The sequence below is a fragment of the Oryctolagus cuniculus genome, chromosome 1, assembly GCF_964237555.1.
Source record: "Oryctolagus cuniculus chromosome 1, mOryCun1.1, whole genome shotgun sequence".
Taxonomy (NCBI): Eukaryota; Metazoa; Chordata; class Mammalia; order Lagomorpha; family Leporidae; genus Oryctolagus; species Oryctolagus cuniculus.
The window spans coordinates 32,246,934-32,272,983 of NC_091432.1; the positions used below are offsets into that span (position 1 = coordinate 32,246,934).

The following is a 26,050-nucleotide window of genomic DNA, read 5'->3' on the forward strand; positions in this document are numbered from 1 at the left end:
GGTTATTTCCCCCCTCGTATCATCTACCGCAAACTCTTCCCAGACATCAAGGACTGGGGAGACCCACAAGTTCAGAAAAACCTGCAGGACACAAGGTAGATTTTCCCAGAAAGGGCAAGTTCCTTGGTAAAGGAAGACAAAGTAGAGTTAAGGTGTGTACAAAACAGGAGTATCTGAGAATTTTGATACGAGTTCCTGGGGAGATTTGAAGCCCTGTGTTCAAAGTCCTTGGTGCTGTGGGGACCGTATTCTTCACGGCTGCCCTGGAAAGCACAGCAGTGCCCTGGGGAGAACAGAGCACTCACTCAGCAGGTGTTTGGCCACAGTCATGCAGCACAGGGGACCTGATTCTTCATCTTGGCCATCTCTTTCTCCGGGCCCTCTCATGACAGAGAGTACAACTTCCAAATGAGAGAATAAGGGGCTGAGTACTAGAGTAGCGTTTATGAGCTCTGACCTCTGTCCTGCCACTGGCTAGTTCTGGCCATCTAGTGTTTTTTGTTTTTTTAATCTATAAAATATGTATGTTGGATAGTGAAGCTGGGAGAAAAAGGAAGTCGATCCGAGCCGAGATCTTTTATTTCCAGCTCTGGAATCTCGTAGTGTCGTATCTGAATTGTTAACTTCTGAAAGTAGTAAAACTACCAAGAGACACACCTACTAAAATGGCCAAAATCCAAACACATTGACAGCACCTGCGGCTGGAGAGAACGTGGCGCAGCAGGAACTCTCGCTCGTTAGTGGTGGGATGCAGAATGGTTCAGCCACTCTGCATGGCAGTCTGCTGTAGAGCATAGAATTAAAAGAAAAAAAAGGTTATGTGGGTCTCGAGCGTTTCTCCTCTTCTCACTGACCTAAGTCCCAGGGCTTCAGCCACACGTGTTGTACCAACGGTTCTTGAAATACACTTGGCCGCCTGTATCTGTAGATTTGCATCTGCTATTCCACCAGCTACAGCTACAGCTAGAAAACATTTTTCAAAACATCGCATCTGTACTGAAGGTGTACAAATTTTTCCCTTGTTGTTATTTCCTAAACAATGCAGTCTGGCAATTATTTATGTAGAATTTGCATTTTAGTAGATATAGTAAGTAATCTAGAGATGATTTAAGGTATGTGGGAGATGGTCGGCGCCATGGCTCAATAGGCTAATCCTCCGCCTTGTGGCGCCGGCACACCGGGTTCTAGTCCTGGTCGGGGCGCCAGATTCTGTCCCGGTTGCCCCTCTTCTAGGCCAGCTCTCTGCTGTGGCCCGGGAGTGCAGTGGAGGATGGCCCAGGTCCTTGGGCCCTGCACCCCATGGGAGACCAGGAGAAGCACCTGGCTCCTGCTTCGGATCGGTGCCGCGGCGGCCATTGGAGGGTGAACCAACAGCAAAAAGGAAGACCTTTCTCTCTGTCTGTCTCTCTCTCTCACTGTCCACTCTGCCTGTCAAAAAAAAAAAAAAAAAAAAAAAAAAGTGGGAGAATGGGTGCAGATACTATGCAAATACTGGGCTTTTTTTAAGATTTTTTTTTTTTTTAGCAGAGTGATAAGGCTTTGTTGAGGATAGGGCATCCATCAAAATGGAAGGGACAGAGAGGGTGCCCATAGAAAGTGCCCAGTCGTTGCGACTAGGGGAGAGTGAGGTTGAGTGGAGAGAATACCCCTGGGCAGGCCAGGCGGGTGGCTCAGCAGAGAGGCAGAGTGCTGAGCACACAGTCTGTTTGGACTCCCTAGGTTTTTTTTTTTTTATTTGACAGGCAGAATTGGACAGTGAGAGAGACAGAGAGAAAGGTCTTCCTTCTGTTGGTTCACCCCCCAAATGGCCGCTATGGCCAGCGCACTGTGCTAATCTGAAGCCAGGAGCCAGGTGCTTCCTGTTGGTCTCCCATGCAGGTACAGGGGCCCAAGCACCAGAGCCATCCTCCACTGCCTTCCAGGGCCACAACAGAGTGAGCAATGGTGCTGGCCCCCTTCCTAGGTTTTTAAGGGAGTCGGTTTACCCACCTTCCCCTCTCCTCTAGGACAAAAGAAGGAGAGTCCTGGAGGAAGGGTTTGTTGGGTGAAAATTAGAAAATTCCTCTCCAGATTTGCTGGCCCTGGGCCCAGTAGAGGGTCTTCCCTTAAGGTGTCTGTGAGGGTTTTATTGCCCCATGTTATCAGGTAACCCATTTGGTCCTGAGGAGAGAGGATTCTCCTGGGAGCTTTCCTTGGGGGAAGGGCTGGGACCACCTGGGAGGTTATCAGGTCTGAGCAGGAATTTGGAGTGCAACATGCTGGGCTTTCAGGCCTGTCTCACGAACACACAGGCTAAATTTCTCACTTCCTAACGTTTCTCCCCTCAAGAGAGAAGTACCCATAATCTTATGGTGATAAATGGCCAGAGGTCTGTCTTTTGTAGCTACTTCAGAAGCTGACAAATGGGCATAGAGATGGATATGGGTATTTTTCTCTTGCTATTTGTCCTATGGTGTTTGAGAGTGGGCTCAGGAAGCGTTGTCCTGTTTGGTCCAAAGGGTGGGTCACTGTGTCTGATGAGGTGGGCTGGAAGCCGTGTCCTAGAAGCACCTGGAGCCAGATGGCTTGTCTTCTGTTAGAGACAGAACAAACAAGGATGTTAAGGCACAGTAGTCTGCAGAGAAGCAGAGAGAATGTGGACGTTATGTCACCAAGGAGAAGTGTGATGTTAGGCCAGATATTTTAGCCTTGTCTGACCAGGCCCTGGAGTTGTCTGGTCTTGCCCAGGAAAGCATGAACATGATTTTGTACCCATTTAGTTTGACCCTAGTTTGGGGCACTTTCTTGGGCAGCAGGAAGCAGGTCTAGGGCCTGCCTGTTGGAAGGACTATTAGCAACCCGTTTGTGAGAGCCCTAGTCCTGGCAGCTTTTCAATGGATCAAAGCTGTGCTTTGTTTTTCTCAAAGGAAGGGGCTCTGCTTTGGCTCTCTGTTGAGCCTGGTTTAGAAACTGTGCTATTTCTCTGTATCTAGGCATCCTTAGCCTGTTAAGGAAATGCTGGGACTGCCTGAAGTTTGCAGAAGTAGGAATTTGCTCCATGGCCCATATCCTCTCTGGGGCTGGTTTTCTCTCCCCAGGGGTGAGGATTAGGGCTAAATAATTAACTCTCTAGTGGGCTGGCTATGCTTTTTTTTTTTCCCCCTCTGGATACCTAGTAGCTAGTTTTTCTGGGAAGTTAAGCTAATATACAAGACCAAAGTCTCAGTTTGGGAAAGGAAACAGACTAATAAATCATTTACATTTAACCATCTACATTTTGGATTATTTTGCACCCCCTTCAAGAGATAGGCCCTTTAAGTCCTTGGTGAGGACCCGTCTAAATAGGTGTAGGATTGTCTAAGTTAGCTGTTACTCAGAGCCCTGTTTTTTAGGAACTGGCAGGAAGGGCTTTTTAAGCTTAATAACATTTGGATAGGCTTTAAGGCCTGGCTGGGTGTGTGTGACCCAGACCTATCCATGGGTGCTGGAAGAGAATTGCAGAAGAGATGTGCACCTCCTTAAGGAGGGCACCCTGTTGACTCGCATTACATGGCTGGACTAGGAGGAGAGCTGAATAGGGGGCTGATAGAAATAGGCAACTTACGTTTCACTGACCCTAGGCCATCCCCTCAATAGCAGTGGCTAGAGCTGGAAGCTGGGCAGAGGCTGGGCAGAGCCAAAGGCTTTTTAGCCCCAGGGCCACAGGGTCTGCGGTTCTGAACCAGGAGTCCTTCGACACCCAGGGCAGTTCCGTGTCCAGTGGCCTTGCTCTTGGCAGAGCTGACAGAAGCCGGTTTTTGTCACGACAGCTGCATGCCCAATGCCTTGGCTCCTCATATTGGAAACAGGTGCCATTTGGGGTAGACTGGCCTTGTTGGGTCTCCTTGAGGGTAGATCACCGTGTAAAGCAGCCATTGATTGGCCTGGTGCCTAACCTTACATTGCTCCTGCCACTAGCTTGCTCCTCGTTCTCCTGGTCTCTAATAAAGTAGACCAGGGAGGCAGCCTCTATGATGTCAGTCAAGGGGGTGCTCAACCCAACCCTGATTTTTGAAGATTTCCTTAATCTTATCAGGGTGAGTTAGAAAATTATAGTCACGGACAAATTCTGACACTTAGTATTTCCCTGTATATTAAAATCGTGCCCATGAAGAGAACTATGACTTTTAGGTAAGATCAACTGTGGTGACCTGTTTATATATGTTGAGGTCATCAGTACAACTTCCTATCTCCCCTTAAGTTCGATTTAAAAGGGGAGTTCTGTCCATTTACTGTGTACACAGAAAAATCAGTCTAGCTGCAAAATCATTTCATAGTTTAATCTCTCATTTTCTGGCTATGCTACCTGGTCCTCTATACTGTGGCCAGGCATTATTACATAAAAGTTCAGTCATCCCTTTTATAAGGTCTGGGGGTCAAACCGTACATCACAGTGGAGAGTCCTGCAGAACAGCAGTAACTTCCCTTCTGCATGGAGTTTTCTTTCAATCCCTTCCTGACCCCTCATGAATTCCCTCGTGGGTTTCTCTGTGGATCCTTCCTGTGTGGGTCCCTTCATGGTCACCAGAAACGTCACTGAAGGAAAGGCCGTGGAAGCCGTGGGGTTCTTGTCTTTATGCAAGAAAGAATTCAAGTGTGAGACAGAGGAGTGATAAGGCTTTATTGGGGATAGGGCATTCATCAGAACGGAAGGAACAGAGTCACTCGGACTGGGGGAGAGCGAGGTTACACGGTTGAATGGAGAGAATACACCTGGGTAGGTCAGGTGGGCAGCTCAGCAGAGAGACAGAGGACTGAGCACCAAAGATTTTATTTTTATTTGAGAGGTACAATTACAGAGAGAGAAAGAGATCTTCCATCCACTGGTTACTTCCCAAATGGCCACAATGGCCAGAGCTGGGCTGACCCGAAACCAGGAGCCAGGAGTTTCTTCCAGATCTCCTACACGGGTGCAGGGGCCCAGGCACTTGGGCCATCTTCCACTGCTTTCCCAAGCTATAAGCAGAGAGCTGGATCGGAAGAGGAGCAGCCAAGACACAAACTGGCACCCATATGGGATGCCGGCACTGGAGGCAGAGGCTTAGCCCACTATGCCACAACACCAGCCTGAATACTGTGCCATTTTGTATAAGCAACTTGAACATCCTTGGACTTCAGTATCCCTATGGGTCCTACACCCAATACCCTGTGGATACTGAGGGATAACTCTGTAAGTGTTCTGTGTTCTGGTCCTACTATAAGGTGCTTAGCAGAGCATCCATAGCACCACTGGCCCTGGCTGACGTGAGGTCGGGGGAGGCAGAGCTCACTGAGTCAAAGGTGGGGCCCTACAAGAGGGAATCATGGCCCTTCTCTGGCCCCAGTTTTCCTCCCAGCTGCAGATTGGGAACATGTTTCTCTAGGGTCATTGGAGCAGTTAGGAAGGAGAATGGATATGAGAGCGCTGTGCAGTCGAGAAGAGAAGCAGGTGCGATCATCACTTCCTGTGCCCTGGCTGTGTGAACCACGGCGTCTTGGACAAGCCTCCGATGTCAGTGCTGAGTGGCCCTTGCTGCAGTAACAATGAGGGCCACCCTTCAGGGTGCTCAGCACAATTGGAGACTGTTGCTTTCAGTGGACTGAAGCCAAGGCTAGGAGTGGGAGGACGGGCCAGAGAGCCTCTAAGAATGAACTTCTGTGTGGGTGATCCTGATGCTGGCTTTGGTGAGAAGACTACCCTCCTAAGGTTATTATTCAAGCATGATAATTCAAGTACAGTGCTAGGCATGCTGTGGGGACACACAGAAAATGACAATATTAATAACCTGTAATCTCTTCTCCCCAAGATATTAGGCTCCCCTAATTAAAATTCTGAGAGATTTAAAGGTTTTTGGGTTCCAGTACTTTTTCATAATAGCAGCTTCTAGTTCAACATCAGGAACATCTGCTTAAAGAATTCTGACTTGAGCAAGTAGACTCTGGGACAGGAGAGGACAGTTATACCTGGAGTAATAAACCGAGGCACATTTTGTTCCAAGCCATGAATAGAATGAGATAAATTAAACAGAGAATAGGCATCCCTGCTGTTTTTCTTTGTAGTCTGTAAGATAGGAAAATCTTCCAGGGTGAGGAACATGCCTTCTGTACCTGTGTATCCCCAGTATTGAGCACACAGTCTGCTACATAGACACTTAGTTTTGGAGAAGGAAATCTACCATAACACCTCTCGCTCAACTAATGTTTTAACATGCTCTTTTTTTAAAAAAAAAAAAATTATTGTTTTATGTGAAAGGCAGAGTTACAAAGAGAGAGGAAAAGACAACAAGAGAGAAAGAGATCTTCCATCTACTGGCTCACTCCCCAAATGGCCGAAATGGCCAGGGCTGGGCCAGGCCAAACCTAGGAGCCAGGAGCTTCTGCCAGACCTCCTACAAAGGTGCAGGGGCCCAAGCACTTAGACCATATTTCTTGGTTTTCCCAGACAGATTAGCAGGGAGCTGGATTAGGAGTGGAGAAGTCAGGACACAAACCGGTACCCATATGGGATGCCAGTGTTACAAGTGATGTCTTAATCCACTATACTATAACACTGGCCCCAAAATGCTCTTTTTGAATACTAAAAACCACTATAAGTACTTCACATATAAACTTCTGGTTATTATTTTCCTGTGTCCTCAATTATATTTTTTCAAAAAAAAGATCAAACCATATTGGCATGTCTTGTGGAAACTTTTTCTATATACTGAATAATGATTTTCAAATGAAGTTTAAAATAAAAGTCATCCATATGACAATTAAAAAGCAAACTTAATCCATATGGAGACAAACACATGAAGAGCATTCTTCCCTGAGGGTAACACTGTTAAATTGCTTAGGACTCGTGCGAGAGAAGAGCTGATGCATCCCCCCCCCGCCCCCATGCGTGGACGTGGACGTGGACGTGGACGTGGACGCTTCATTTACACAGCTGAATCACATTCTACACGCTCTTCTGCAGTTAGCAGTTTTTCTTTCTTTCTTTCTTTTTTTTTTTTTTTTTTGAGGTACAGTTCACATAGCAGAAATTGACATTGTAACATGTACAATTCGGTGGCTCTTAGTGTATCACAAGCTTGTGCAAGTGTCACCACTGTCTAACTCCGGGACCCTGACCTGTTAGCAGTACTGCACTCCCGGCAGCCCCTGGTCTGCTTTGCATCTGCACAGCTGGGCCTGTTCTGGATGCTTCATGGCAGTGGACTCAGACCATGATGTCCTTGGGGACGCTGCTTTCACTGAGTGAAGTGTTTGCAACGCCCACGCATGTTGTAGCATGTCTCAGTCCCTCATTCCTTGTTATGGCCAATCATCGTCCCACAGAACACCACGTGTGGCCTATCCTTTACCAGCTAGTAGACATTTATACTGCTGCCACTCATTAGCTATTTTGGATGCTGCTGCTGTGAACATTGGTGCACAAGCTTCTGTGTGAACGTTGTTTCCAACTCTCGGGTGTATGTATGTACCTAGGAGCAGAATTGCTCAGTCCTATGGCGGCCCTGTTTTAACTTTTGGAGGAGCTGCCAAACATGATCTACAGTGATCTGCAATCATTCTCTGTTCCTGCCAGCAGTGTTTGGAGGTTCCAGTTTCTCTTTCTTGCCAGCACTTATTATTTTCCATTTTCTCGACCTCAGCCATCCTGGTGGTGTGAAGTGATGTCCCGTTGCAATTTTGATTTGCATTTTCCTAATGAGTGGTGGCACCGAGTGTCTTCTTGTGCTTGTGGGCCATTTGCAAATCTTGGGAAAGTATCTGTTCAGGCCCTTTGACTATTTTTAAATAAGGATTATTTTCTTTCTGTTGTGGAGTTGTAAGAATGTTTTAGATACTAAATTTTTATCATATGACTTGCAGAAAAAAAGCTTATCTATTGTTTATCTTTTTACTTTTCCCATTAATGTCCTTTGAAATACGAAAGTTTAAATTTTGATAAAGTCCAATTCATCTGTGCGTTTTGCATTTTTTCTTTAAACTCAAGGTTGTTCTGTGCCCATACTCACAGGCCTCTGTCATTCCTTATTTACATGGAATTCCAGTGTATGGAATTCTATCCTACTTCCTTCAAACACTTTAATCAACAGATGGTTTTTCAGTTTCTTGCTGTACACATGGTACTACAGTGACCATTTTTGAGTATATATCTTAATTTCTTCTACAAGTACTGTCACAGGGTAAATTCTAAAGGTGGAATTGTGGCAACAGAGGGAGTGTATGTTTAAATTTTGGTAGCTATTACCAGATTTCCCTCTTCAACGACAGTATAGATGTCTGTTGCTTCCCCTTACACACACACACACACACACACAGGACTGGCTCTGCTGACTGTGGCTTTAGGGAAAAGTTCCATTTAGTGGTGTGTCAGCACTTACTTATGTTCCTCTTTACAACGCAGCTGGGATGAATAGCATGCCTGCATGTCCCTGCTTCCCTCTGCTGGGTTCTGAGCGGTAGCACCGGGCGGCCAGAGGCGGGTTCGGAACTTTACCCACCTTCGTTCTCACCGTGTGTGTGTGTGTGTGTGTGTGTGTGTGTGTGTCTGTGTGTGTCTGTGTGTCTGTCTCCTCCAGGGCCGCGAGTGTACCGTCAGTGTTGGCGGTATGAAGATTGCAATTTTGAGTTCATTTCCAACAGATTAGAAGAGAACTCGTTAAAGTACAACTGCTGCCGCAAGGACCTGTGTAATGGCCCGGAGGACGACGGGACGGCCTTAACCGGGAGGACGGTGCTGCTGGTGGCCCCGCTTCTGGCAGCCGCCAGGAACCTCTGTCTCTGACCTGACACCAGGAGGGCCTCCTCTGAATGCCCCCGCTCTAGAGCCCCCTGTCCTTGCTGCTGTATTCCAGAAGCTTTCACTTCCCTGCCTGGTTCCCGCTGGGAAAGAATAAAATGAACTCCAGCACCTTAGAGAAAAGAGAGGGAGCCCGAGAGGGCCGGGGAGCGTTCCTGGTGCAGGCCCGCGTGGGGGAGGCAGCGGAAGAGTGAAGCGGGTGCTGCCTGGGCTGGGTTGCGTGCTTCTGCTTCGCGCTGTGGGAGCCTGGCCTGTGGCAACAGCTTGAGCAGGTTCTCTGCAGCCCTCGGGCGCTTCCCTCTGGTGCCCTGGATGAGGTTAGGTGCATGACCAGGGCTTTTCATGGGGCAGGCCAGGAGGATTCTTTCCTGTTTCTTTTCATTATTTTTTAAAAAATAAAGATTGTGTTATTTATTTGAGAGGCAGAGTTACAGAGAGAGAGGGGAGGGAGAGAGGGAGAGAGGCCCTCCATCTGCTGGTTCATTTCCAAAATGGCCACAATGGCTGGAGCTGAGCCGATCTGAAGCCAGGAGCTAGGAACTTCTTCCAGGTTTCCTATGTGGTTGCCACCTTCTAGTGCTTTCCCAGGCCATAGCAGAGAGCTGTATCAGAGGAGGAGGAGCTGGGACACAAACCGGGCCCATTTGGATGCCAGTGCTGGAGGCAGAGGCTTAACCCACTACGCCACAGCGCCAGCCCCTGCAATGAGGCTCTTAATGCAGGCTGATTGGAATGACCGTTCTCAACCAGGGGACATCTGGCAGGAGGGGGGGTAGGCTGTCCAGATGGCAGGGTGTGGAAACCCAAGGTTGGCTTTAGAGACGTGCCAGTGACTGAAATTTGAGTTTTCCTTTGTCTCTAAATTTTGAATGGACTTCGCTGTCTTTCACTAGAAAAACATAGAGCATGTAATGAATGGTGTGTGGAATCTGTCCTCCCCCCCCCCCCCTTTTTAAATTGGAACAGTGGGATATCTTGGCTTTGCACGCACACTGTTAAGGAGTGAGCGGTCTACTGTGTGCATACTTGTGTTTTAAATGTCCCTGGTAGGAAGACCTTTCCATGTGTGTGTGTTGGGGGTGGGGAGTGCAGTGGGACAGCCTTTGGGGCTGCAATTTGAGACTTCCTATTAATAGCAACAAATCCGCGGGCACGTGTTTTACCGGCCTCCCTTCAGCCCGGTGACTGCTGGCTGACTCAGCACGGACTGTCAGCACGCTTTAGCGTACGCTGAAGCTGTCAGGAAGGTGTAGGTGCCTGCCTCTGGGTGCTGTAAATCAAAGTCATTAACCGGCTCCAGGAAATCGGAATGGTCTTTGTACTCCTAGGACCTTGGCTGCATCTAACAACACAGCTTCATCTTTGCAGATAAAAGAAGAATTTCTTGATTAGCTTTTTAAAATGTATTCTTTGAAGACGCCTGAATGCAAATAAATGACACCTTTCTGAAAATAAAGTGAATCAAATGGCTGTGTGTGGTTATTGACTGCGAAGGATAAGGGCATCTCCAGCGCACTCCACATAGTGGCTGCAAGGGGGTCTTGGGCGGGTCTGTTTCCATGTACTGATGTCATGAACCAAACATGGACGAACAGAGTCCCCATCGCAGCCTGCATCGCCCTGGTGCTGTGTGCTCTTTTTCCTTACATTCTCCGTAATTCTCTGTTCCAACAGAAGATACTAGGTGTGACTCTTTCCTCTCCCTGTGGAAGTATTCCCATGCCCACAGCCACTGGCTGAGCAAAGCAGCTCATTCCATGTGAGTTTAAGGAACTAGAAGGGATTTTGACTCCCTGCAGCATAAAATGAATTTTTTGGATTGGGGGGGGGAGGCACAAAACCAGACTCCAAAAAGCCAAGAATTGGGAATGAGTCTGTCTGCTGTCTTGGGTCATGTGGCTACTTGGCCAGAGCGCTTTAGGGAAAGGGTCGTTCTCTGAAGCAGACTGTGGGTGCTGCTAAGTGGGGAAACGGGGAGAAGGCTGATGAGCAGTCAGAATCAGCAAAGGTCCCATGAGTGGCCTAAAGTTAGGAGGTCTCTGCAGAAATGTCACTCAGTGACAGAGTGACAACCAATCAGAGTTGAGTGCCTGGACCCACAGGCCAGAGGAGTGGAGAGCCAGTAGGGTTTACCTGGCTTTCCAGGAGCCACCGGGTGCTCAGTCCTGCATGGTGGTAGCTCCAGCAGATCTGCTTTGGGGGGAGAGTTCTGAAGGCATGCCCAGTGGGGAGGTAAGTGGAACTCATCCTATGCCCTGAAAGATGCTGATTCATTGTCCAGGTTACTCTTGGAAGTACTGGACTTGAAGGTATGGGTATATTCTTCTTATGATCTTGTAGTCAGCCTCATGGACTTGAACCCACCTCAAAAATTGTTAGATTTGAGATCATGCATTTATAAAGGATGTGGCAGGTAAAATGTGGGGTGTGATAAGAGATGCCAACTCTGGAGCATAACACAGACACAACTTGAGAGCTGACTGCTTTTCTAAGTACTCTACGGTTGTTAAGGGATCCGAGACCTATAATAAACCACACTGCCTAAGTCAACCAACCAGGGATCTGCTTTTCAAATTGCCATATTATATGATTATTCAGCTTAAAATTCTACAGTGGATAATCACATTCAAATTAAAGCTTCTACTCATATTATCTGGAGGTGAAATGCGTGACCACAATGCCTTCATTTCTGGGTGGGTGCCTCTGGTGGTCTGTTGTAGGTAAGGAGGGTCTCTCTCCCCAGTAGCTGTGCAGGTCCAGAACCTCTGAGAGAGAGGAGGGCCTGCATCTGGAGAACAAATATGCCAAGCTGGGAAACTCAGTGTTCTTTACTGTGGAGTGGAGAGCTTCCTTCCTGCTGTCAGCTTTTCCATCCTTGCTATTCTTGGCTACATACAAAGGAGCAACCCCAGTGTGTGGACCCTATACACTCATTACACTCATGCTGGCTGCACTTACCTCCGTCCAGTCTAATTGTAGGTTTACCAGGAGGTAAGGAAGCAACCGAAAATGTCCATGCTGGTAAGATGGTGGTGCTATTACTAGAGTGGAATTGGCTTTCATATGTTGTGTGATACAATGCTTTGGCCAGAACTGAAATTTTGAGTTATAACTCATAAAGTCTTCTTAGTATAGACTTGATGGGACCTGGTTACAACCTGAGAGTTTACTGTGTGCTTTGTAAGCACTATCTGTGTACAATTCACTTAATTCTCTCAATTTTAAATATGAATGGTCGGGGCCAGCATGGTGGTGTAGTGGGTTAAGCTGCCTCCTGCTATGCTGACATCCCATATGAGTGCCAGTTTGAGTCTCAGCTCCTTGGCTCTCAATCCAGCCCCCTGCTAATGTGTGTGGTAAAACAGCAGATGGCTTAAGTACCTGAGCCCCTGCCACCCACAGGAGACCCAGATGGAGTTCCAGGCTCCCGGCTTTGTCCTGGCCCAGCCCCAACCATTGCAGCCATTTGGGGAGTGAACCAGCAGATGGAAGATCTCTTTCTCTCTTTCTCCCTTTCTCTCTCCCATCACTATGCCTTTCAAATATAATAAATCTTTAAAAATTATGCACCCATTTCACTGACTGGGGCGGTAGGGCCCAGGTGCTCTGCTCTTGGATTCATTGAGGTCTGTCCATGTTGTGGTTTCCTCTGTACTTGTTTGTTGCTTAAACTAGCTTGAGAAAGTTTCTGTTTCTTGCAGCCCAAAGCCCCTGACCAAGACAGCTCCAGGTAAGAAGTTCACTGATGAGTGCTAACTGAACGCCTCCCCTCCCTGTTAGGTAAGAGAAGACAGTAATGCAGAGCCTGTGTCACCATCAGTTTTACAGACGGCACCGACTGTAACAGGTGTCTAATTTTAGCCACTTGGCATCTGTCCCTCTTCCTTCCTTTCTGGTGACAACCAGAACAACCCTTTAAATTTCACCTTGGAGGAGACTTTTTAAGATATATTTATTTGAAAGGCAGATTTACAAAGGGAAAAGGAGAGGCAGAAAGAGAGACAGACCTTGCATCCACAGGTTCACTCCCCCAGTAGCTGCAAGGATGAGGGGTGGGCCGCACTGAAGCCAGGAGCTTCATCCGGGTCTCCCACATGGGTGGAGAGGCCTAAGTACTTAGGCTATCTCTCGCTGCTTCCCAGGGCGCATTAGCAGAGAGCTGGATCAGAAGTGGAACAGCAGGGACTTGAACTGACACCTGTGTGGGATGGTAGCATCACAGGTGGTGGCTTAATCCTCTGTGTCACAATGCTGGCCCCTTGGAGGAGACTGTTAATCAAGGTTGCCTGTCCTTATCTGGAGAACTGATGGGCATATTCTGTCTTGGAATTTGTCTTGTCGAGTTACTCAAGGACTCTAATAAAAAAACTGGGTTGGGGCTATGAGTCTGTCAAGAAGGCACTCAGCTGCAAGTAACAGACAACCCAAATCAGTGTAGCAAATCTCTTAGCACAAGCAATCTGGAAACAGGCAGCTTGGGCAGTGGTTCAGCTACTTAACAGCGTCCGGACTGGAATGTTTGTGTTGTGTGTGATCCTTCCCTCGTGATCATGTGACTGCAGAAGTTCCAGTGCTGCGTTCAGTGCAGGGCTGGAAGGGAAAATGAAGGAAAAGCTTCCATTGTGTCTGTCCCCCTCACCAGAAAAGTACGATCTTTCCCAGAAGACTCCCCGCTATCTTCTCCGTCCTATTCTCTGGCTGGAAGAGTCTGTTGGCCACCCACCCCTAGGTGACAGGAGGATGGGCAAAGCTGGCACTGACTTCTTTTAGCCTTGTGGGTGAGGCAGCTATAGGTAGAAGAGTTGCAAATAGGCTTTGACGAGGGCCACAAGTAACATCTCCCACCCCAGGCTGCGCAGGAGAGTGTGTGGATTCCGGCCTCTCCCTGGCTCTCGGAAGTCAGCCTGGTCTCTGCGCCTTCTCAACCTCGTTCCTGAGCCATCTCCTAGTCCTCTGATAAATCGTGTCAACTTCTTTTGCTGGTGGACAGAAAATTCCCACAAACCTGTCAAGTGGCACCGTTAGGGTAACCGGAGATTGCGTAATAGTGAGAGGTCAGCAGTACCAGCTATGATGATTTCGTCCAAGGTAGCCCAGCCAGCTGACGCGACTGGTGCGGTTTAAAGCCAGCTCTCTGGTCTTCCAGGCCTCCTCATCCCACTCAAGTCCTTCTCAGTCTTCATTTTATTAAAAGAAAAAAATTGCTTTTTTGCTTACTCTGCAAAAAACCCCACCTCCACCCCCCAATTAAAAAACCCAGCAAGAATCAGGGCACTTTCTTGAAGTATGGGCATTGTGAAGGGAGGCAGGAATGCCTGGGCTCCAAATCCAGGCCAACACAATGGTGAATTCAGGGAGTGATGAAGGACACACTGTTCTGGGTCGCCTAGACTAGCCTGGCCTTACATTGTGGCACAGACAACTTCTCGTGAGAGCCAGGCCCCTGCCGGGAAGTCTACAAAGAAGGACTCGTGTGTCTCTCAGTTGGATCCAAACGAGAGCAGGGCGCAGGGGCAGGGGCAGGGGGCTGAAGCCAGCAGCACAGTGCTTTACGGGAAATAGGAGTGGGAGGAGTGTGACATTGCCCTGCGGAGCCCGAGGCGGGAAGAGTTTCTGTTGCAGCTGGTTCAAGCCTGCCCAGTCTCTCTGTCAGCAAACTGAGCTTCCAGGACATCTGTCTGCAGAAACAACCCGGATGGTTGTCCTTAACTACCACGTTGGTTATTAGCCCACGTCGGCTTCGCCTCCAGACAGGCTAGCTCAGTGTTGATTTACTGAGGCACTTGGGTTTTCTTGTGTAGTTATTAGAAAGAACGATTTTGTTATCAACCTATTTAATTCACCAACTGTAACTGCATTTACCATTAAGCTCACAAGTATAAAATCTGTTCAAATTATCTTGTTATAAGGGAAAAATCTATAAGTCTTTCCTTCTTAGATATACACAAGTAGAGACGTGATCCTATTGCACACTTAAAAAACACAATGCAAAATCTCTTTACCTTCTAAGGATCTGCAACTTGTAACAGCAACAGCTAACACTTACAGAGCACGTAGCATGACCTAGTGTTTAGACAGGCTCACTTAGCTTTGCCAATCCAAGTGATCTGGTGCCATTGCCATTCTCATTCAATAGATGAACGATTCAACTACACAATCCAGTACGTAGTGGAGCCAGGGCTTGGACCTACATCTGAGCCCAGAACCATCATTCTCATCACTCTCATGGTTCTGGAGGGGTGGAAAGAACATTTGTCCTCAATCTTCTTAGACTCAGTGGCTGTGAATTAAACTGATAAGGACAAAGAAACAGGACAAAAGGTTTGTTGCACATGCACACAGGAACCTCACTGCAAAGGAGTCAAAACTCAAGAGGTTAGGCCTGGGCGCTTATACTACCATTTTAGCAAAGGGTGAAAACTGTGGGCAAGTGAGGAGTCAACAAAAGGGGGTTGGCCTCCTAAAGGCAGTAAAGTGTAGGAAGGAAATGCAGGGGGAAATGAATGGAAGTTAGGGTTGTTTAATGACATTTGTCATGCAGGCTCAAGTTATTACCGTCTTCAGGGGTAAGGGTCATCTCCTTTCCCTTGCGTGAGACCGGGGAGACAGGACGCTTTCACAAAAGGAAATCTCTGCTCTGCCTTTAGGGGGAGAGGGGGAGGACAGAGCATCACTCCTGCATCTGCTGTTCTCGGATGCCTTCAGCTCAACAAAACCTATGCATAGTGACGTTGAAGGGAGCGGCCAAGAGCCGCTGAGAGCCGCCCTAAAGGTGGCCTTGATAAGATAGAAAAACAGGAACTTCGACCCAGTACTTTTCCACTGACTATACTTCCTCACCGCTCAACGACCCCCTCCCCTTGTAGTTGCCCAATGAACTCACGCCACCCTATGGTATGTTAATTTTGTGGTTTTGCCCCTTAAAAGCTGTGTGAGATAACTGCTCGGGGCTCCTCTCTTTCTCGCGGCTTGTGGCAGCCAGCAGAGGGCCCATTTGTGCAAATGAAATAAAACTGCCTCTTGCTTTTTGCATCGCCTGGTCTGGAGTCTGTGTTTCTGGGGTCTTCACAAAAGGGCACCGCTTTTGGGGTCCTTCATTTGGGGGCTCGTCCGGGATTTGGGGGACCCCAGACTCCCACACTCCATCGGCCTGACGGAGGTAAGTTTGCTTACTTGTGTATTATTTTTAGAAAGGCTAATGGAAGGATACAGAATGTATACTCCCTTTGACCCACAGGCCCCTGACCGGCAGGCCGACGTAATCATGTCCTTCATTGGACAATCGGCCCCGGACATCCGCACAAGGTTACAGAGGCTGGAGGGGTTGCAGGGGTATACACTGCAGGACCTAGTTAAGGAGGCAGAAAAGATTTTCAATAAAAGAGAGACAAAGGAGGAAAGAGAAGAGAGGTTATGCAGAGAACAGGAATGTAGAGAAGATCAGAGAGATAGAAAAAGAAACAAGGACTTAGTTAAAATCCTGGCCACCGCAGTCACAGGACCAGAGCAGACTAAAGGTAGACAAGATAGGGACCTGGGAGACAAACGGAGGCCACGGTTGGACCGAGACCAGTGCGCATACTGCAAGGAAAATGGACACTGGGCTAAGCATTGCCCGAACAAAGGACAGCCAAGGCGCCAGCGGAGAGCGACACCCGTCCTGGCGCTGGAAGACGACGACTAGGTAGGTCAGGGCCAGGCGCCTCCCCCTGAGCCCCAGGTAACTCTAAAAGTGGGAGGCTGGCCAGTCACCTTCCTGGTCGATACGGGAGCCCAACATTCAGTCCTCACAATGGCCGGAGGCCTCCTTAGTTCCAAGACATCATGGGTCCAGGGGACCACTGGAGGAAAACTGTACAAATGGACTACTGAGCGTAAGGTCGACCTGGCAACAGGGCGGGTCACGCATTCGTTTCTACTAGTACCGGACTGCCCATACCCCCTGCTGGAAAGGGATCTGCTCTCAAAGGTTGGGGCCCAGATCCATTTCCAAGACAAGGGAGCCACAGTAGTTGGCCCCGCAGGCCAACCCCTCCATGTGTTGACCCTCCAGCTGGAAGACGAACACCGCCTTCACGAGTGCCCCCTATCAGCTCAGCCCCAAGTAGCACCTGAATGGCTTACTAAATTCCCTCAGTCTTGGGCGGAGACGGGAGGAGTAGGGCTTGCTATCAGACAGCCCCCGGTGATAGTAAACCTGAAGCCCACGGCCACTCCCGTATCTATCCACCAATACCCTATGGCTGCGGAGGCAAAGGTCGGAATTCGACCACACATACAGAGACTAATAAAACTGGGCATACTGAGACCTTGTCAGTCACCTTGGAACACCCCTTTGTTACCAGTCAAAAAGCCTGGCTCCAATGATTACAGGCCGGTGCAAGACCTACGGGAAGTAAACCGTAGGGCTGAGGACATTCACCCCACGGTCCCCAACCCGTACAACCTGCTGAGCACCCTGCCCCCAACCCGAACTTGGTATACGGTGCTTGACTTGAAAGATGCCTTCTTTTGCCTAAGACTGAGTCCCCAGAGTCAACCTCTCTTTGCCTTTGAGTGGAAAGACCCGGAGACTGGGTTTTCGGGACAACTAACGTGGACCAGGCTTCCCCAAGGGTTCAAGAACTCCCCTACGCTGTTTGATGAAGCCCTACACCAGGACTTGGCGGATTTCCGGGTAAGCCACCCAGAGTTGACTCTCCTACAGTACGTGGATGACCTATTGTTAGCTGCAGAGACTGAGCAGGGTTGCACCAAAGGTACGGAGGCCCTATTCCGTAGGCTGGGAGAGCTAGGATACAGTGCTTCTGCGAAGAAGGCCCAACTTTGCACCCAACGCGTGACCTACCTGGGCTACGTATTGGAGGGGGGTCGGAGGTGGCTGACTGAGGAACGTAAAAAGGCCGTAGCGCTCATCCCACTGCCTAAAAATGCTCGCCACCTCAGGGAGTTCTTGGGCAGTGCTGGTTTCTGCCACCTCTGGATACCAGGTTTTGCGGAGATGGCAGCGTCCCTGTACCCCCTAACCAGGACAAATTCCCCATTCATCTGGGGAAGGGAACAACAATTAGCTTTTGACAGAATAAAACTGGCCCTCTTGGAGGCCCCTGCATTAAGCCTCCCAGACCCCGCTAAGCCCTTTACCCTCTATGTGGATGAGAAAGGGGGAGTGGCAAAGGGTGTCTTGACTCAGAATTTGGGGCCCTGGAAAAGACCTGTGGCGTATTTTTCAAAGAAACTGGACAGTGTCACCTCAGGGTGGCCCCCTTGCCTCCGCATGATTGCGGCTGTGGCCGTCTTGGTGAAAGACTCCGACAAATTGACTCTGGGGCAACCACTCACCATAGTGGCGCCCCATGCCATCGAGGCCGTCATCCGCCAACCGCCAGATAGATGGCTCTCGAACGCCAGGGTCACCCACTACCAGGCCATGCTGCTCAACCCTGAACGGGTCCGGTATGGGACTGCTGCCTCGCTCAACCCGGCCACCCTGCTTCCTGAGCCGGGGTCTGAATCACAAGTTGACCACGACTGCCACCAAGTGTTAGCCGAAGTGCATGGGACCCGAGAGGACCTGACCGATCTACCCCTGTCAGACGCAGTCACCTGGTATATGGACGGGAGCAGCTTCTTGCACCAAGGTGAGAGAAAGGCAGGGGCGGCGGTGGTTGACGGGGAAACTGTCATATGGGCCTCTGCTCTGCCCCCAGGGACTTCAGCACAGAAGGCTGAACTTGTGGCCCTCACCCAAGCACTTCGTGCCGCTAAGAATCGGAGAGTAAATATTTATACCGACAGCCGTTATGCCTTTGCCACTGCGCATATACATGGGGAAATATATTGGAGGAGAGGGTTGCTAACCTCAAGGGGCAAGGACATTAAAAATAAGCAGGAGATCCTAGACCTCCCACAAGCCCTCCACCTTCCTAAGAAAGTGAGCATCATCCACTGCCCAGGTCATCAGAAAGGAGATGACACAGTGGCCAAGGAAAATAGAATGGCAGATGAGGTAGCTAAAACAAGGGCCCTGGACAGCGTCACTCTAGTAACGCAGTCATCTGAAACCTCAAATAACCCTGGGTGGTCATATTCGGAGCAAGATGTGACAGCCATCCAAAGACTGGGAGGCGCGTACAATGACCAGCGTAAGGTCTGGGAGATCCAGGGGAAAACAGTATTGCCAAGAAAGGAAGCCGGCCGGCTCACTAGGCTAATCCTCCGCCTAGCGGCGCCGGCACACCGGGTTCTAGGCCCGGTTGGGACACCGCATTCTGTCCCGGTTGCCCCTCTTCCAGGCCAGCCCTCTGCTGTGGCCAGGGAGTGCAGTGGAGGATGGCCCAGGTGCTTGGGCCCTGCACCCCATGGGAGACCAGGAAAAGCACCTGGCTCCTGGCTCCTGGCTCCTGCCATCGGATCAGCGCGGTGCGCCGGCCGCAGCGCGCCAGCCGCGGCGGCCATTGGAGGGTGAACCAACGGCAAAGGAAGACCTTTCTCTCTGTCTCTCTCTCTCACTGTCCACTCTGCCTGTCAAAAAAAAAAAAAAAAAAAAAAAAAAAAAGAAAGGAAGCCAAGGACCTCATAAAAGACCTCCATAGATGGACCCACTTGGGGCATAAAAAGTTAAAGGCCCTACTGGAAAGAGAGGAGCCCCGAGCAGTTATCTCACACAGCTTTTAAGGGGCAAAACCACAAAATTTACATACCATAGGGTGGCGTGAGTTCATTGGGCAACTACAAGGGGAGGGGGTCGTTGAGCGGTGAGGAAGTATAGTCAGTGGAAAAGTACTGGGTCGAAGTTCCTGTTTTTCTATCTTATCAAGGCCACCTTTAGGGCGGCTCTCGGCCGCTCCCTTCAACATAATTTGGGTGGCATACTCGGATCCTTCCAGTGCCCTCAAAACTAACACTGTTTCCAAAGTTCCCAACTACTTACTGAGTCCTGTGATCAGTTCAGCATTATAAGATCCTTGGGCCGGGGCTGGCGTGGTAGCTGGCGTGGCATAGCAGGTAAAGTTGCTGCCTGTGCCGGCATCCCACATGGGCACCAGTTCAAGTCCCAGCTGCTGCACTTCTGGCCCAGGTCCCTGCCGATGCATCTGTGAAAAGCAGAGGAAGGTGGCCCAAGTGCTTGGGTCTCTGCACCCAGGTGGGAGACCCGGAAGTAGCTCCTGGCTCCTGGCTCCGGCCTGGCCCAGCCTCAACAGCTATTTGGGGAGTGAACCAGTGGCTGGAAGACCTCTCTCTCTCTATCTCTCTTTCAAATAAATAAAATATTTAAAAAAGAAAAGAAAAAAAAAAGGATCCTTGGTCTGGACCTTTGCTCTCGAAGAGCTTCTAGCTAAGTGTGGGAAGAAAAATGTTCCTTAGCTTCCGGCAAGCCCCTGAGTGGGGAGAGCAGCCCCTTGCATCTGGACAATGTTTGTGAGCTTCACGCACCCTGTTCTGACGTCTGTCTGATCTCTGAAAACAACCCAGTGAGGCGGCCTGGTTCTCTTATTTCTGTTCTACAGAAACCAATTTAGCATTCAAAAAACTTGCCCAAGTCTGCCCAGCCTGGATATCTGAGTCAGTGTCTTTCTTCCTCTCCACACACACAGGTACTTCAAAAGCTGATGGAAAATGGAATTAAAAGATGTTTGTTTTGGTACAAAAGTTTGATACGTTTTTTCATAACATTTATTTTCCACTAACTTTTTGAAGACACCCGTGTTCATGTATGCCAGCGGCCGTCTGGCTGAGGCGCTCAGGGACATGCACTTCCCAACACTCTCAGAGGACTCCTCAGCCGCTGGGCGAGTCCCCGGGATGGAGCGAGGGCATGGGAGCTATTCCAGGGGAGCCCAGAGGGTTTCGTTCTGGTGGTCCGTTCCCTGCCTGTCGGTGAGCGCCTGTAAGGTAAGCCCGCGCGCTTGGAAGAGAACTAAGCTGCATCTCACGGAACACACTCCCTCGCTCAGGCCTACTACAGGCCGAGACCAGCGTCTCCGGCAGAAGGAACTGCGGAAGCAATGGCGGAAACAGCCATTGCTCCTCTGTCCGCCTCCCACTGCAGCTCAGGAAAAGCACACGCTCCTATTCGCAGGCTTCTTGGCAGCCAGGGTGGTCAATGAGGGCAGAGGGACGGGGCAGGAGGCTGGTTTGAGGCACTATTTTTTCTCTGATTTAAAGTGGAAGACTGAAGGGCATTTTCTCCAGCGGCCCGGGGCCAGCTCCCGGCTTCCTGTCTCTGGATGAAGGGTCCCTTGGCTTGTGAGCCAGGGTGATGGTGGGGGGCGGGTTCGGGGCCAGGCTCTCGGCGGCGCAGGCCGCCAGGCGGGCGTTTGCGTCGTCCGCGACACCGCACAAAAACCTAGGAGCTGCTAGGCCAAGTCCGAGGGCGCGGCCGCGGAAATCCCAAGCGCCCCCTCGGCTGGGGCGTGGCCTACCGTCAATGGGCGTGAGCACGTTCTGGGGCGTGGCCTCCTGGATATAGAACCCCGCCTCGAGGGGCGGGGCCGCGCTCCACCGGGGCGTGGCCCGTGGAACTTCAGAACCTCGGCGACTCGGGGCAGAGCGCGAGTCCGGCGGCGCGGGGTTCCTCCCACGCAGCCTCCCATTCAAAAGATGCCGAAGGGGCGGCGCGGCAGCCACAGCCCCACGATGAGCCAGCGGCCGGCCCCGCCTCTCTACTTCCCATCCCTCTACGACCGCGGCATCTCCTCGTCCCCGCTCAGCGACTTTAACATCTGGAAGAAGCTCTTCGTGCCGCTGAAGGCTGGCGGGGTCCCGGCGGGAGCGGCGGCCGGGGGCCGGCCCCTGCCACAGGCGCCCTTGGCCCCAGCACCCCTGCTGCCACCACCGCCGCCGCCGCCGCCGGGCCTGGGGCCGCCGGGCCTGGGGCTCCACAGCGAGCGCCCCTGCCCTCCACCCTGGCCCTCCGGCCTGGCCTCCATCCCCTACGAGCCTCTGCGCTTCTTCTACTCGCCGCCGCCGGGGCCCGAGGAGGCTGCCTCGCCCTTGACCCCCGGACCCGCAACCCCCCGGCTCGCCTCGGCCTCCCATACCGAGGAGTTGTGCGAGCTGGAGATCGGCATTAAGGAGCTGGAGCTGCTCACCATCACGGGGGATGGCTTCGACTCCCAGCGCTGTGCGTGACCCGCTGGGGCCACCCCCGGCTCCCTCCCTGGTTCCATGCCCTGCCCCAGAGTGTGCCCTGGGCTCACACTCCAGCCCCCGGGAGTCCCGGGGCCAAAATCTCCCCCAGAATACACATTTCACCCTGGATGTCAACCGACTCCTTTCCCGACTTCAGAACTGAACTTCATGAACCCGTTAGTCCCGGACTCCATCTCGAGTCCTTTAAGTCGGTGTGTAGTCTGGACTCCGGGCCTCCACCCCTGGAACACATCTACCACAGATGTGTTCCACACATAGTCCCAGGCTATCCACAGTCCCATCCACAGATAGTCCCAGGCTCTAGAGACCTGGGCATGAATGTTGGATCTTGAAGTGGAGCGGCGGGTGGGTGGGGGGCATGAGCAGCTGGATTGTCTGTAAGGGGATGGTGGGAGTTGGGCAAGATCCACAAGAGGGGTTTGGGGACTCTCCACTGGAGAGCCACCTCCCTGTCACCCCATGCCCTTGGATCTGAAATCTTAGGGATCTGGACCAGGGCAGGCAGGTGTGCTGATGTCGGGACAGTATCTCCCCGTAGGAGGGTCAAGTGGCTGAATTGCAGACTAGTCCCAGAAGCACCTGTCGCACGGTAGAACGTTCAGTAGCCATAGGCTGTCCTGAAGACTTTCCCATCGCCTGTTCTGGCTAAGGCTTGCACTTGACCTTGGAGGAAGGCAGATGGTTCTAGAGCGACCATCCTAACTATGGTGTACAACAGGTCAAATTGGCCACACCCAGTCACCCAGGGAGGGGAAATACGAAATAACCCAAATCCTTGCGTCCCTGTGGCTGTGGAAATGGTCCTGCAATGCTTCAGACACCTGGCAAGGGACCTGGCGGTTTTCTAACTCTCAACTGAGTTAGCCAGGTCGATGTATTTTGGCTGTTGGGGTGCTTTCCTCCCTTCTTGGGTCACCCATGAGTTTTAGGCTCAGGGAGGGAGCCCAGTTTCTGCCCAGGAGTTTGCCTTGGGAGTGTTAGCGAACGCCCTTACTTCTGCTACAGCGGCGTTGTTTTGCTCTCCCGCAGATAAGTTCCTGAAGGCACTAAAAGATGAAAAGCTACAAGGACTGAAGACCAGGCCGTCCGGAAAGAAGTCAGCGTCTCTGCCCAGAGGAGCTGCCTCGGAGAGCGAGAGTGTGTCAGCCGCCTCCTTAGGTGTTAGTGCTTAGCTCTTGTGCCCCACGTGTTGTCCCAGAGATGGTTATTTTCTGTTCTGTGTTTACTGCTGTCCTGGCTACGCCCAGCACAGACGCCACATACAGTGCGCACTTGCGAGGTCTGTCTCGTGGTCTTTCTCTTCCGTGCCGCTGCTGGGGAGCCCTCCCTGGGGGTCAGAATGCAGGGTCTCCAGGGAGCAGGGCAGGTCAGCTGATGTGTCAGAAGGGAGTAGGGAGAAACCCAGGGCAATATATGTTTGCATGTCTGCTCGGGAAGGATCTTTGAGTTCTAGAACCCTGAGGTTTTGTGTGAGTCCTTGGAAGTGTTTGCTGTGTTGTTGTTGTTAAGACTTTTTTTTTTTTTTTAATGTAAAAGGCAGAGTGACAGAGACAGAGAAAGAGATCTTCCAGCTACTGATTCATTCCCCCAAATGGCCACGCTGGCCAGGGCTGGGCCAAGGCAGTTCAAAGCCAGGAGCCTGGAGCTCCATCCCAGGTCTCTTACATGGGTGGCAGGGGCTCAGGTACTTGGGCCATCTTCCACTGCTTTCCTAGGTGCATCAGCAGGGAATTGGATCAGAAGCAGAACAGCTGGGACTTGAACCCATGCTCCAATACGCGATGTCTGCATCTCAAGCAGTGGCTTTACCTACCGCACCACAATGCTGGCCATTGTTTTTATTTTATTTTATTTTTTTTGAGCAGAAAAACTCTTGGATAATCTAATCAAAGTCATGGTTCTTCCTAGAAATTCATATACACATGCTCAAGCAATATTTATCAAGTGCTTCTTATATACCCTGGCATCTCTCTCTTAGGCACTTGGGATTGGGGACAAGGAAAGAGACAATGAATACCTTTTTTTTTTTAATTTATTTATTTGAAAGGAAGAGTTACAGAGAGACAGAGAGAAAGAGAGGTCTTCCATCCACTGGTTCACTCCCGAGATGGCTGCAGCGGCTGGAGCTGCACCAATCTGAAGCCAGGAGCCAGGAGCTTCTTCTGGGTCTCTCACACTGGTGCAGGGAGGGGGTGGAAACAAGAGGGCTGTGTGCACAGCGCCCCGGCAGGAGGCCACCGGAACCTCAGAGAGCTCTTGCAAGAGATGGGGAGTTGGGGGTGGGAGGGGTGAGGTCTGGGTCTCTTTTTATTTTTTTTTAATTAAAAAAATTATTTGGGCAACAGAGTCATACAGAGAGCTCCCATCTAACAGTTCACTCCCTGTAATGCCCACAACAGCCAGGTCAAAGCGGGGAGCTGAGGTCCAACTATCCAACTCAAATAGTTGGATCCCAGCTCCTCTGCCTCCCAGGGTGCATTAGCAGGAAGCTGGAGTCAGGAGCTGGAGCTGGGCGTCCAACCCAGGTATCTTAACCTCTGTTTTAACGCCCGCCCAGAGCCAGGGAATTTCACTGAGTGTGAATTCTGGTAGGACATGGTTCAGAGGTGGGCTGGGCTGCTTTCCACGATCCCAAGTGAGAATGGGGTTGACTTTGTTACGGTTTTACAGCTGAGGTCCCTTCCTTACTTGCCCAATGGCTGGGCCTACTGTGGGCACAGATCCCGTTGTCAGCGATCAGTGGGATCCTGTGAGCAGCAGTTCTCTAGGACAAAATGCAATGGAAGAGCTGTCCCCCAAAAGGAAGGATGCATGAGGGCTCCTGATGCAGGGAACACCACGTGCAGGGACCGAGCGGGGAGGCAGTGGGGCTGTGGAGCCAGCGTGGGGGGCTCGCGAGAGCCGGCTGTCACATTTTCAGGAATTCGTGGGCTGGTGTTTAAATACAACCATCCTTCAGATTGGTCCAGCTCTGGCCATTGCAGCCATCTGGGGAGTGATGGAAGACCTCTCTTGGTCTGTAGCTCTGCCTCTCAAAGAAATAAATAAAAAAATCTTTAAATACAGCCATTAAAAACAGTTAAATTATATGAACTTATGATTATGTTTAAAACTAAGGTAACAAACATTCACAACTTTTTCACTTCCTAGTAACTTTGCTGCATCTTCCCATTGTCCAAGCTCTTGAGATTATTGCTGTCTGTTGTATCTATGGGATGGAAAGTGCTATGGGAAGTGCTAGTGCGCATTTCTTGCTACCCAGATCTTGTTGGAATATTGAAATTGGCCATGTAGAGAGTGTTTTTTACACCATAGAAACTGGCAAAGGTTCAGGGCTGTCCTCCCCACCCCCACCTAGGAAATATTTCCTAGGGACAGGTGTTTGGTGCAATGACTAAGTTGCTGCTTGGGAGCCAGCATCCCATATCTGAGTGCCTGGTTGGAGTCCCGGCTCCTCTGCTTCCAATCCAGCTTCCTGCTAATGCGCGCCCAGGGAAGCAGCCGCTGATGGCTCAAGTGTTGTGTCCCTGCCACCCACATGGGAGACTAGGATGGCCTTCTGGGCTCCTGGCTTTAGCCTGGCCCAGCCCTGGCTGTTGTGGGCATTTGAGGAGTGAACCGGTAGATGGAAGATCTCTGTCTCTGAAATAAAATTAAATAAAAATGTGAAAACACACATGTACCACCACACCACCAGATCAACAAGAAAGCGAAAGTCCCGCTTTATTTGTAAACTGAGCTGGGCGGAGTGCTGCTTTGGGTGACGTCTGCACTTGGGCTGAGGGTATAACGAAGCTGTGGCTTGACTCGCTCACCCAGTTCCCGAGACGGAAGAGCCTGGCTGTGCCCACCGTGACTGCAGGCTGGGCTGGGCCTGCCTCTGGCACAGGCAAGCATGTACTGACTTCTGACCCGGAATGCCCTGGCGCCTGACCCATCAGATCAGCAGCCACCTGCTGACTACCCTATCTGCTAGGGTAGAGGACATGCGGAGGTAGATAGGGGGTGCCCCGCCTCTGCCCGCCCGCCCGCCGTGGTGCTGGTTTTGAGCTGGACTGAAGAGGGGACCTGCCTCCGGCTACTTCTGTCATGAGCCTTTGGTCATGG

The 26,050-nt window shown here is 50.7% G+C and overlaps 2 protein-coding genes across 5 annotated transcripts in view; both read left to right on the plus strand.

Annotated features, from left to right (window-relative positions):
* CD59 (CD59 molecule (CD59 blood group)) overlaps positions 1-26,050 on the plus strand; it is a 684,742-nt gene that overhangs the window by 16,516 nt on the left and 642,176 nt on the right. For 2 of the 4 annotated variants that reach the window (XM_008268549.4, XM_070071920.1), the window contains exon 4: positions 8,568-10,249. The exons of 1 other annotated variant lie outside the window; for it this stretch is intronic. In XM_008268549.4, the coding sequence (XP_008266771.3) occupies positions 8,568-8,773 (206 nt within the window). In that variant the 3' untranslated portion in view covers positions 8,774-10,249. 4 annotated transcript variants of the gene reach the window in all.
* C1H11orf91 (chromosome 1 C11orf91 homolog) lies at positions 21,296-23,221 on the plus strand. Its single transcript, XM_051825930.2, has 2 exons — positions 21,296-21,914; positions 22,973-23,221. Exons 1-2 carry the CDS (start codon positions 21,392-21,394, stop codon positions 23,113-23,115), a joined length of 666 nt encoding a protein of 221 aa, XP_051681890.2. The 5' UTR covers positions 21,296-21,391; the 3' UTR covers positions 23,116-23,221.